Consider the following 13,067-nt stretch of genomic DNA (forward strand, 5'->3'; position numbering starts at 1 on the left):
GCACTTGATACATCATTGAATGAAGCGAGTTCAAAGTATTTTAGTGTGCAGTCGGAGAAACACATATGGTGGTTGGGCTCATTCCAGGTATGATCATTTTTTATTTCGTACTTGATTTTAGTCAATGTTTTCAAATCTTTTATAGTAAGACTTTTGTTTTGTATAATCACAGGTAAAGACAGAAGACCATGAAACACTAGATTGGGTGTTTCACCACACGGAAATACCAAGAATAATTAAAAGACAGGTGCAAGGAGAGAATCTCCATGTTGCAGGAAAAGGTGATTTTCAAGTAGAGTGGCACATGGCGGGGGATCTTAAAACACTTAAGTGCATGTATAAGGTAACTCAAAGTCTCCTTGTCTTTACTGCAAAGAATCAGCGCAAGTAATGGATTCTAAATGGTGGAAGAGAGCACCTAATAGAGATAAAGTTGACCCTGACTTCAAGTCCATTCTTGACATTCCACTATGTAATGTTCACATATGCACATTGCATGCTCTATGTCGAATTATTGAGAAATTGGTATTTTTGTATATTGGATTTGCTTGGAAACTCCGTCCCGAAAGAAATAGAAAGGATGCTCTTCATGCATTGGAAAAAGTGTTATCCGATATAGGTCTGCATGGAGGTGATGTTCATATCACAAAGGATTTTAAAAAGTCTAGCAATGGCAAGGAGGTACCAATCAAGCCCTCTATTGGTGGTGTTAAGGCAAGAAGATTCTTGTCTCGACCCAAACACAATAGTAAGCAAGTAAGGCAAGGTAAAACAGTTTCAAGGATTAGTTATGGATTGTGGAAGCAAGTCCATAATGCCGTGAAAGATCATGAGGCAGATGGGGAAGCACGAAATGTGAAGGCAGAGGTGTGGAGGTCTCTTGATCAACTCTTCATGTTCTGTGACAATGTAACATGGACAAAGAGTGATTACAAGAACTTTGAAGAGGCAATAAAACATTTTGGGAAGTCAATGAAAGACGCATGGACAGCCTGCAATATAACTCACTACATGGTAAAGTGATGTCTTCTTCTTTTACTTAAGTGTGATCCTCTTTTCTTTTATAACTTACTATGCATTCTTATGTCTTTGTGAAAACAGCATATTATCTACAACCACCTTCCCTATTTTGTCAAAAAGTATGGATGCCCAGCAATTTGGTCTACCCAAGGCATGGAGAAGTCTCACTACATGGCACGTAATGCATTTTTCAGACACACACAACACTATGGAGGGAGTCAAAAGGCAAATAGTCTGAAGGAAGTCTTCCAATGGTTTTACCGAGGCATTCTACAAAGGCTGCATGCTAAAAGAAAAGTTGCTAGCTCCAAAGTCAAGCTTGCTTTTATTCTAGCCCAAAAGCAAAGACGAAGACAAACTTTGGACAATTCAATGGCAGCAGAGAGACATAGACAGTGGAGGGATTCGAAGATATTTAGAAACCATAAATGGACAAGTAAACATGAATAGCAGTTTGTAACTTATTGGTATTATGTCCACATGTTTTCAAACTCAATCAATAGATTTTTATTCTGTGGAACAAGTGACTCTTGGTGTAATGCCTATATGTTTTAAGACTCTATCAAAAGTAAGTCTTTTGTGAAACATGTGATCTATATTAACAAGCATCAAGACCATATATTAACACACAAAAAATTCAATCAATACTACTTAATTATGCTAGACATACTGTTGATCCTTACCAATAAAATACTGAGTGTCAAACACTTTTAGAAGCTTTTGAGTGTGGGAAGAGTACTGAAGTGTCGTACAATGATGGGACAAATGCAAAAGGGTACTGATCGTCCGTACAGACAAGGAACTGATGAGGATCAAAGACTTTGTACAAATCAGTTCAACTTCAACATAATGTTTGTGCTATATTTGATGACTAAATCCTATTACTCCCAAGGCTTGCGAGTCGGAACTCTCTTTTTGAACTTGATTGGACTCTTTTTCTTCCTTATTGGCTTGATGTCGACTTTCTGTTTATCAATGCTTGCCTCTGTTGCTTGTCTGAGAGGGGTATCCTTGTCTTCAGCTATCTCCACGTGTTCTTCTTCTTGGATTGTGTGGCCTGATGCAATCATTGGTGGCTCTTGGAACCTTATGAGCTTGTGTTTTCCATAGCCCTCTAGACATTTGGGCTCCTTAACACCACATGCTAATGCATAAGAAGTGTAAGACAAAAAGTAAGAGGCCCTAGAGGCCTGCTTATTCACATAATCCCCAAATATATCTATGGCGGACAACCTCTCTATTAAAATGATCTTTTCCTTTTGCCATGGAAGATCATGTCCACCTAATACCCTAGACAAACATTTAAAGAAGTAAACAATGGCTTCTCCATTGTTGCTCAACTGCCTATGGTAAATCAAGATCTTAGCACTACCTAGATCATGAATATAATGAGCTAGGCTTGACATTTTGCCAAACCCAGCTGGCCTGCTTCCACTTGATCTCTGGAGGAATGTGTCATCCTGAATTTGTAGCTGCCATGTATCAAAAGATTATAGTGAGACAATGATACATAACTACAAAACATTTAAACACAACATAAAGTATTTGATTTGAAGTAATAATATCATACCCTCTCATTTTCATCAGCAACAAGAAGTTCATCTTTCCAAAGATTTATTCCTCTCCCCTCCAGTCCAGCCTCTTCTTTAAGTTTTTCCTTATGAAGTGATGAGAGATTCATAGCTTCCTGGGTGAGCTGGAAGGCAGCTTCATCTGGCTCTTGGAAACTTTCAGCCTCTTTGAAACAAATAGTAAGGGCCTCTGCAGGATCAAAGGTTGTTTCCAAAGCTAGCAGTGAATGGTCATCCTCTATGCCAACCTCCTTGTCAAGCCTTGAAGCCTGGGCAATAAGGGAAATGGCATAGTCCTCCCTCAAATTGAACATACACTCTATATCATGGAGGAAAACATAATCTTTACCACCAATCAAGACACCTGGAAGCATGGGCACTGCATAGTTGCTGCTCTGAACATCAAAGTCTTCAACTGGCTGTGCTGCCCTAAGAGTCTCAGTCCTTAGTTGAACAAGGTCAAGAGCAGCCACTTGCAGCCCCTCATCCTCGAGGTTGATATCTTCTTCCTGCTCTGCTATATCTGTTGCCATAGGAATATCCTCTTTTACCTCTGCCCACAGATATATCTTCTTCTTCAGTCTCCTGCCCTTGCTCTTCTAGAGATTGCTGTTGAAAGACAATGTACATAAGGAATGCCATGTTTTCCTCAAGCACTCTACACTTTCTGGTGTGCAAGTTACAACTGAATTTATATTCCTCAGGCAGGCTGTCAAACCTTCTATTCACATGATACCTCAGCTTCTCAATGGAGATAATATGATTTAAATGCACAAAAACCTTTTCACCTTCCACAATCCTTCCTGCCTCTGTCAGTTGTTTGAAGGTATCCCAATGGTCTGAAAGGAAATCTCTGTGATGGTCCAAAAGAGAGCTCATAGTGAACTCCCTGTTGAAAATACTATGGTATATGTGGAAGTTCCTTTGAGCCTTGCACTTGTGAAGAAAGTCAAATAGGAGCAAATCTGGAGATTTGTCCTCTTCTGGTTCCCTTTGTTTTGAAAGGGAAGACTCACCTTTCTTCTCTAGTCTCTTGCTTTTGCCTGAAGCAAAATTTATATAACATGAATTCTATATGCTCACATATGCAATCAGATAAAGTATAGGATATCACCAAACAAAACTCTTCATCAGCACACATGAATCACCTGGTGATTGCTGTGGTCTGAGTATAGCAACAGAGAAGTCCAACTTCCTCTTGAAAGGAGGGGCCTGAGGATCAACTGTTCCAAAGCAGAAACATTTCTCATCATCAAGAAAGACATCTCCATGGACATAGAAAGCAAAACAATGAGCAAACAGTAAAAACCAAAAGAGACACAAGACTTTGCAACAAAACGCGATGCAGACCCATTTGAAAAATGTAAAGTGCTCTCCTCGCATTTTGTTGCAAATTCTGAATTTCTACTGACATCCATTTCCAATCAAATGTTAGGGATATCTCACAATGTTCAGGACAGTAAATGATGCAAGGAGGTATTCCCCAGTGCAAAAGAGATTAAAAGAAGGAGAAAAAATAAAAACCAGAACAAATATCAGAATTTGCAGCAAAACGCGATTTGGAGCATTTGGAAAAAATAAACCTCTCTAATCGCATTTTGTTGCAAAATTCTAAATCCTACTCATATCCATATCTAATCAAATCCTAGGGTGATCTGCCAGATTTCTAGGCACTGAGATTTAAGAATTCTACAGATGGAAGAAATATATGTCAGAAAACATTGGAAATGGTATAGATCTCTGACCTTTCTTTTCCTCTTCCATACTGATGGAATAGCCCTGGAGATTATCCTGCTCTCTTCCAAAACTGAGCTGTAGCAATGGTAACCTGGAGATCTGGTAATGGTAGTAGTCTTCAGACAGGTTGCAGAGTGGATGGAGTGTGTTGGGTAGAAAGTGGTCAAAGTGGGAGAGAAGAGGATGATGGGAGGGTGCTGGCAGGGATGGAATACGGGGAGGGAAAAGTGTTAATGGATCTAATTATGAAATCATGATTGGCACAAGTTCCAAGGCAAAAAGTGACCCACAAATTTCAAATCACAAAAGATTTGGTGGGACCCACACGTGTTAAAAAACGACTATATCTCACACGTGTGGTATTAATAACTCCATTATTTGTATTTTGTAATAATCTACTCTCCTAACTCAGTTCTCTTGCATCTCTACCTCCCTGCTCCACACCATCAGCATCCAGACCAGCAGCAGAGGTTCACACCCAGCACAGGATACTCATCATCAGCACAGAACACTTGCAGATAGCTTCCAGGTTAGTAAGAAAATCTTTTTCCTCTCCTTCTTGTTTAATAGTATATTAGGGTAAGGAATTGATTGGTGTGATGTAGGTTACATATTATGATAAATATTATATGCATTTTTTAGATTTTCTCCACTGCATGTAGAAGCAGGAAGACTTTTTATTTGGCCCTGTTGAATGAGAGTTTGATCACTTCTTGGTGTCCATAGGCTCAATCTATGTTGCACCAAGCTGCATACACACTGAAATGACTAAAGGCATGCTGAAGTATGTTGTCTCTAGAATTTGCAGCAAAACGCGAGGAGAGGATTTTAGAAATCTCAAAATAGTGCAAATCGCATTTTGTTGCAGATTTTAAAATGCTTCTTTATCCACCCATTTCAGGCTTGCATAGTTCTTCTATAAACACAATACATATTGTTTGTAGTTGGAAAGATAGAGAATTCATCATATGAATGCAAAAGCATGTTGTTTCAAGCATTTGCAGAAAAACGCGATTCTGAGCTGTTACAAATTTCAAATCTTCATAATCGCCTTTTGTTGCAAATTGTTCAATTTTGCTTCATCCAAGTTGTCATCACCTTCTTTAATCATTCTATGTTCTCCATGTTTCTTATCTTTTACTATTGCTTTGTATGGACCTTTTCAGAGTGATGGCAAGAACCAAGGCAACTGCAAGGAGGTCTGGCAAGGGGCCAGGGCTTGCAGCAGCAGCAGCTGGGGCTGATGTCAAGGAATCTAGTGTGCCTACAAAAGGAAGAGTTGCACATGGCAGGAAGGGGAAGCCAATGAGCATGCTACAGCAAAAGTCCAAGAGGTTAAAGCATTCTGCTGGTGTGCTAAAGGAGATCAGGAAACAGCAAAAAGCTATAGGCTTTGCAATCCCCAAGGCACCTTTTCAGAGGCTAGTGAGAGAAATCTGTGATAGCTGGCACCTTGGTTTCAGGTGGAACAGGACTGCCATTCTCTCCTTACAGGAAATGGCAGAGGATTACCTGGAGAAGTACTTTGAAGATGCAATGCTTGTAGCAGCCCATGCTCACAGGGTAACTCTGATGGCCAAGGACTTCAACACATTGTCCAGAGTGAGGTGGAGGTATGACAAGCTGGTCCATCCTGTGGAATGGCAGGACATTAAAATGAGAGACATATTATTAATTCCACCTACAAGGAAATTGAAGGCAGACAAGGTGAAGGTTGTTGAAGTGACCCACTCAATGAGCACCAGAGGGAAAGCTGCTTATGAGGAGTCACTGAAGCAGCAAAAAGAGGAATCCAAGTCTGCTATAAATGTGGAGACTGTACAGATGGAGCTACAGATACAGAGAAGGTTGCAGGAGCTGGGCCCTAACATAGTTGTCCATATTGAAGATGATTTTTCAGAGAATAATTTTGACTTGACAAGAGCATGCTTGGCAGCATTGGCTCATAAGAATGAGTATTGCTCAGATACTATCATTCTTGCAATGCTCTAGTAAGTGTCTTTTATTTTACATTTGTTTGCAAAACAATCCTTATTGTACCTCCTCCCTTACACCTTACCTTAATTATTGTTTTGTCCAATGTAGCATGATGAGAAGCTGGCTGAACCATGCTGTACAGCATACAGTTTATATTATTGATCCTGCAATTTCCTTCAAGTTAAGAGATCCAAAGGAAACTCCCATGGATATTTCCAATTCGTTCAGACACTGTGATTTTGATCATGTTGATATTTTGCTACTTCCATACCATAACAAGTATGTGTGTGGCTGCTTCTTTTGGGATTTTCCTTCAAGATTGAGTACTCTTGTAGCCTTTGATTTCTTAATGCTTTTTTCCTTATGCAGTGACCACTGGAGCTTTGCTTCTATTGACATCCAGCAGAAGCAATGCTTTTTATTCAACTCTCTTAGAAACACACACAGAGAGGTTAAATTGTAAGTGGTTTGTGTGCTATTTTTAACTTTAAACTTCATTATTTGGATTTAATGCACACTAACTGAATTATATGTATTGCAGTTGTATTAGAAGACTTCTAGATGCATTGGATCAGTGATGAAGCAACAGCAAACAGATGCTCCAAGGGTAGTAGAGGAGACAATGGAGCAGCACCAAGAGACTGTACACGACAAGATGGAGCAACAGAAAGTAGATTCTCCAAATAAAGATGATACGGTGAGGTTGGACCATGTAGAGCAGCCTCTAGATCAACCTGTAGATAAATAGAAAATTGTTGTCAAGAATATGTTCTACATATGTAATTAAACACTTCTGTACAGAATTTTACATTTTTGAATATAATACCTTTGTTTATGGAGTCTGTGTTATCTCAATTTTAAAATTTTCAATGTCTTTGCATTTTATTGATCTCTCTCTTCTTTTGAGCACCTGCAAAAAAGCAATATGAAACAATAGGGTAAAGTAAACTAATAGCAGTGCTTAATGAGACTAGGATAAGTCACATGGTATACCTTCTTATTGTTGTAGATAAATAAAAAGTCCTTTGAAATAGAACCTTCTGTCTCAAATAGAATGTCATTGCGCAATTGAGCTAGGGAGCAGCATTGTCTTAATGTGATATTGACTAGCACATCACCATTCTCAACAACATCAATATCAAGAAGTTTATTTTCTGCACCAAAAGAATCTTCATCTTGATCCATAGGGACTAGTTTTGTACCTAGCATTCGACTGCGCTTATAATAAAAAGAAAAAATGAAATTTTGTGATGCAACCATGTACTTCAGTTGCATAGAAGGTTGGACAACCTCACAAAACACTGAACTACATGTCTTCTTATCCCAACCTTTATCCAAAAATTGTGGCATGCATGCCAGACTTGTTGCTTTAACTGTGAACATTGTTTTTGAAACCTTCACCGGAAAGGTATTAAACAAGTCTACAAAAACTGTGAGAGGCATGCACAAAGAAATTTTTATTATCCTTGTGGCAATATTGGGCCTAAGAGCTTTCTGTACTTCTTTGAAAAGCTTGGCTCTGTATGCCTCTGTAACACTAAAATGTGGGAGAGGCCAATCCACTGAATTCCATGCTGGAAGGTCTTGTTTTCTTAACACACCATGTGTGTTTGCATTGTCCAGCAACTGATAAAAATGATCAGTAAAAAATATACCGGATTGAGCTAGCTCTGTTGCACATCGACCTTCGTATTGTTGTTCTCCTATCGATCCATGCAAAACATCTATAAATCCCAGAATACAATCAATGTTTTGCCATGTCTCATACGATGAAGGGTATAAATCTGAAATAAAATATCACAAGAATATCAATAAGCAAAGAAAGAAAGCTTTGTCTTAAAAATCCATGCACCTCATAAAGAACCAAACCACAATAGAAAAATATACAATTAGGCCTGTGTTGCGGAAGATCATTTGGATAGTCTCGCAAGACAAGTTCTTTATGCATGTACACATGCTGAATCAAAACTTCTTTCACCGATATCTTTCCTCTGGTGATTTTAAAATCTCGTACTCTTCCCTTCCATGATGCCAAGAAAATATTTTTTGTCTGGAGTCTCTTTCTTTTACTAGGTTGCATGAGCACCCATGCTCCTTTCGAAACAGTAAACCTTTCCCAAGTTCCTTCCGTTTTGACTGTACTTGAATTCTCTACCGAAGAAATAGAAGAAGCAGGTCGACGGGGTAAGGATGTGTGGTATAATTCTGCCTTCATAGCATTATCATCCACAGAACGTCTTCCACAAGAACGACCATAGTTTTTATTCACCATGGATACCTTGTGAATCTGTAACCACAGCAAAGTAATGTAAACAAGATAACAAAGTGAAGTTTCAAGAAAGAGAAAGTAGGCAGACAGATAGTTGACAAGAAACATCTTACTCTAAGCCAAACTGGATCAAGGGAGCAGTTTTGGAAAAGAAGAGGTTACTGCACAATGAGGTAGTGGTGTAGAATGGTAGACCTTTCGAAGGAAAGGCAGCACAACAATTCAAAGTTCAAAGGGAGGTGGAAGCGGGAAGGCCCTTGTCAGAGAAAATGTCAGACTAGATTCTATCTTCATGTCCAAAGATCTTGTGAGAATAAAAAACCAATCTCCACATTAATGTAGCACGCTTGTACCTACATAAAATATTGTTTCTTTTATCTATTTTCTTTTATTTTTGTGAATTTCCAACGTTACGTTGGCCCTCTGTTCATTGGTTGAGAGCTTATTTTTCCAAACCGTAAAAGGCCCCAAAATGAGCTCCCTTTTTCCCTAATGACTCATTCACATCCATTCCTCACATATATTCAAGTCACATCTCATCTCTTTACACCACCTCACATTCCTTCACATACACATCTATATCCATTCTTTCACATACATCCACATCCATTCTTTCACATACTCATTCACATCCATTCCTCACATACACATTCACGTGCATCCTTCACATTCACATTCACATTCATTATCATCACATACATTCACTCACATCCCATATCATTCATTTACATCGTGATTCACATGACATAACATCTCATCCATTCATTCACATTTATCTGATTCACATCACATCTCATCACATCTATTCACCTCACATCTCATCACCTCTATTCACCTCACATCTCATCACCTCTATTCACATCACATCCATCAATCCATTCATTCCCATCTATCTGATTCACATCACATCTCATTACATCTATTTACCTCACATCTCATCATCTCTATTCACATCACATCCATCCATTCATTCAGTCTCATCTATCTGATTCACATCACATCTGATTGCATCTATTCACCTCACATCTCATCATCTCTATTCACATCACATCCATCCATTCATTCATTCCCATCTATCTGATTCACATCACATCTCATCATCTCTATTCACATCACATCTATTCACCTCACATTCTCATCATCTCTATTCACATCACATCCATCCATTCATTCATTCCCATCTATCTGATTCACATCACATCTCATCACATCTATTCACCTCACATTCTCATTATCTCTATTCACATCACATCCATCCATTCATTCATTCCCATCTATCTGATTTACATCACGTCTCATTACATCTATTCACCTCACATCTCATCATCTCTATTCACATCACATCCATCTATTCATTCATTTCCATCTATCTGATTCACACCACATCTCATTACATCTATTCACCTCACATCTCATCATCTCTATTCACATCACATCTGTCCATTCATTCATTCCCATCTATCTGATTCACATCACATCTCATTACATCTATTCACCTCACATCTCATCATCTATCTGATTCACATCACATCACATCCATCCATTACATTAATTCCCATCTATTCACCTCACATCTCATCATCTATCTGATTCACATCACATCACATCCATCCATTCATTAATTCCCATCTATCTGATTCACATCACATCTCATTACATCTATTCACCTCACATCTCATCATCTCTATTCACATCACATCCATCCATCCATTCATTCACATCTATCTAATTCACATCACATCCATCCATCCAATCATCATCTATCTGATTCACATCTTATCTCATCACATCTATTCACCTCATATTCTCATCACCTCTATTCACATCACATCCACCCATCCATTCTTCTCATCTATCTAATTCCCCTCACATCTCATCACATCTATTCATCTCATATTCTCATCATCTCTATTCACATCACATCCATCCATTCATTCATTCACATCTATCTAATTCACATCACATCCATCCATCCAATCATCATGTATCTGATTAACATCTTATCTCATCACATCTATTCAATCACCTCACATCTCATCACCTCTATTCACAGAACTTAAACATAGAATTTAAGAGGATCCTAATTTTTTATATAAAGATTCTTTACGCATCTATTTATGCATAATTCAATTTTAAGGAGAATAACACTTTTTAAATAAAATAAATCCTTTATGCATCTTTCTATGCATAAATTCAATCTTAATGAATAACACTTTTGAAATAAAAATAAATCTTTTATGCATCTTTCTATGCATAAATTCAATTTTAATTAGAATGACACTTTTGAGAAAAAAAAATAGTCTTTTATGCATCTTTCTATACATAAATTCAATTTTGATGAGAATGACACTTTTGAAAAAAAAAACTTTTATGCATCTTTCTAAGCATAAATTCAATTTTGATGAGAATGACACTTTTGAAATAAAAATAAATCTTTTATGCATCTTTGTATGCATAAATTCAATTTTGATGAGAATGACACTTTTGAAAAAAAAAATCTTTTATGCATCTTTCTATGGATAAATTCAATTTTGATGAGAATGACACTTTTGAAATAAAAATAAATCTTTTATGCATCTTTCTAAGAATAAATTCAATTTTGATGAGAAAGGCACTTTTAAAATAAAAATAAATCTTTTATGAATCTTTCTAAGCATTAATTCAATTTTGATGAGAATGACACTTTTGAAATAAAAATAAATCTTTTATGCATCTTTCTAAGCATAAATTCAATTTTGATGAGAATGACACTTTTGAAATAAAAATAAATATTTTATGCATCTTTCTATGTATAAATTCAATTTTGATGAGAAGGACACTTTTGAAATAAAAATAAATGTTTTAGAATGCACAAACGGAGAAAAATACTCTTTTAGAATAACCTAATGATAAACTTTAGTTCCACAAAATTTAAGAAAATTTTGCCATAACCTCCTTTGTATGGCTGACCATTTCTTAATTTTAACATTCAATTTATGACTTGAATTAATCCAATTTGAATTCTAATATCTATAATCTACTCCATTTTCCAAAAATCAAGAGAGTAAACAATGAAAAGAGTTTAATCAATCATTTAATTAAACTTTCTAGGATTAAGAAGGGTTGAATTGTAAAGAAGAGAAGGGGGTGGCCTTTCCATCAAGGCATAGATTAGATTTTAATTCAAACATTTACAAAGCATAAAATTTAAGAAAACCATAGATTTAAAATTCACAAATAAGTAAGAATTAAGCTTACATGGAGCTTGTAAGCTTTCCTTTGGCTTGAGGGATTGAGGGTTCTTCTCTTATTTGCAGCAAGAGTGGCCACCAATTTCACTTGGAGAGGATTAAGCCAAAAATAATTGAATTATCAAGAAATTCAATGTTAAATGGCTCAAGACAGAAGCAGAGTAGCAGTTCATAAACACCATTAAGCTTTTACAAGGGGGGAGGCTTCTATTTATAGGAAAAAGTGAGCCTCTAACCAAGCAAACTGATTCTAGAATTTTTGAGATCAGTTTGGTCACTTTTTGACCATTTTTAGGTCAGTTTAGCTTACTTTTTGGATCTAGTTGAAACAGGAGAGAGGAGAGATAAAAATATCTCATTATTTGTGAGTTTAGAACTCATCCATACATGCAAAATAGGTGCCTCCTTCATGAGGGGAATTCTCCACACTGAGGTGTCAAAAATGCATCATTTTCTCTAAATATCTCTTAACTTTTTTAACTAATAAACCTTGTCCTTAGTCAACTCTTCATCTTATGTGAGCATTTACTCATTTTTGGGGGATTTTCTTTTATTCTTCAATTTATCTCCTCCCTACATTTGGATTAATCTTATTGGTCCATAGGAACCTTAATCCAAAATTTTCAGAAAATCTGGACCCTCGGGCTAAGGTCCTCTTTACCTATTTTCAATTAATTCCAATTGCACATTGGAAAGTTCTTTTTGAATTTCTGTTTAAGGAAAAATCATTTTAAACACCAGGAGTAGCAATCTATCAGCACATTCCACTAATCTCATAGTGATTTGCTGAAGTCATTAATGTCATTCCACTTATGAACATCATCACACCATTCATCCTCATTATAGTTTTGCTCAGCTTATTACATTTCAATCAAAATTCAAGAATCATCATTTTTTAATTAGAATCCAAATCAACTCATCAATTCTCAACCAGAATTTAAAAATCATATGAACCACATTCGAATTCATCATCTGGATAGCCTTTGCTTATAATTTCAAGTCTTAGATTTAGTCGTATATACTGCCAGTAAAGAGCTACAGTTATACCCTCGGTATATGAATGTGTGGCATTCCCTCTTGGGTGATGCGGTAGCCCATAATAGTTTTGGCGCCGCTTCTAGGGAAACACCACTCCATCTCCCATTATGCAAAGTTCACTATGGCCTTTGTATTTTGAAGGTGCATTATGAAAAACTGTGTAGATAAGGTTTGTGTGGAAAATAAGAAATTAGAGTAGTTGTGGAATATCGTGTGTTTGGAAGT

At 36.9% G+C, this 13,067-nt stretch overlaps 1 protein-coding gene across 1 annotated transcript; it reads right to left on the bottom strand.

Annotated features, from left to right (window-relative positions):
* Nucleotides 1-6,903: 6,903 nt before the first annotated feature.
* Nucleotides 6,904-8,342, bottom strand: LOC147612418 (uncharacterized). The gene is made up of 5 exons (XM_086783599.1): nucleotides 8,193-8,342; nucleotides 7,961-8,089; nucleotides 7,299-7,411; nucleotides 7,132-7,215; nucleotides 6,904-7,039 (listed from the first exon to the last, which is right to left on the bottom strand). Exons 1-4 carry the CDS (start codon nucleotides 8,251-8,253, stop codon nucleotides 7,138-7,140), a joined length of 381 nt encoding a protein of 126 aa, XP_086639725.1. The 5' UTR covers nucleotides 8,254-8,342; the 3' UTR covers nucleotides 6,904-7,039; nucleotides 7,132-7,137.
* Nucleotides 8,343-13,067: the final 4,725 nt, after the last annotated feature.

This window comes from Cibotium barometz, chromosome 45, assembly GCF_041138505.1.
Source record: "Cibotium barometz isolate CiBa-2024 chromosome 45, ASM4113850v1, whole genome shotgun sequence".
In the NCBI taxonomy this organism is placed as follows: Eukaryota; Viridiplantae; Streptophyta; class Polypodiopsida; order Cyatheales; family Cibotiaceae; genus Cibotium; species Cibotium barometz.

Excerpts from the sequence above, each read along its gene's own strand:
- LOC147612418 (XM_086783599.1), bottom strand. The coding sequence starts at position 8,253 with ATGCATAAAGAACTTGTCTTGCGAGACTATCCAAATGATCTTCCGCAA. Across the intron at positions 8,090-8,192 it reads TCCGCAACACAGGCCTAATT|ATTTATACCCTTCATCGTAT; the intron begins GTATATTTTTCT and ends ATTTTATTTCAG. Across the intron at positions 7,216-7,298 it reads TTATCTACAACAATAAGAAG|GTGCTCAAAAGAAGAGAGAG; the intron begins GTATACCATGTG and ends GCTTTTTTGCAG.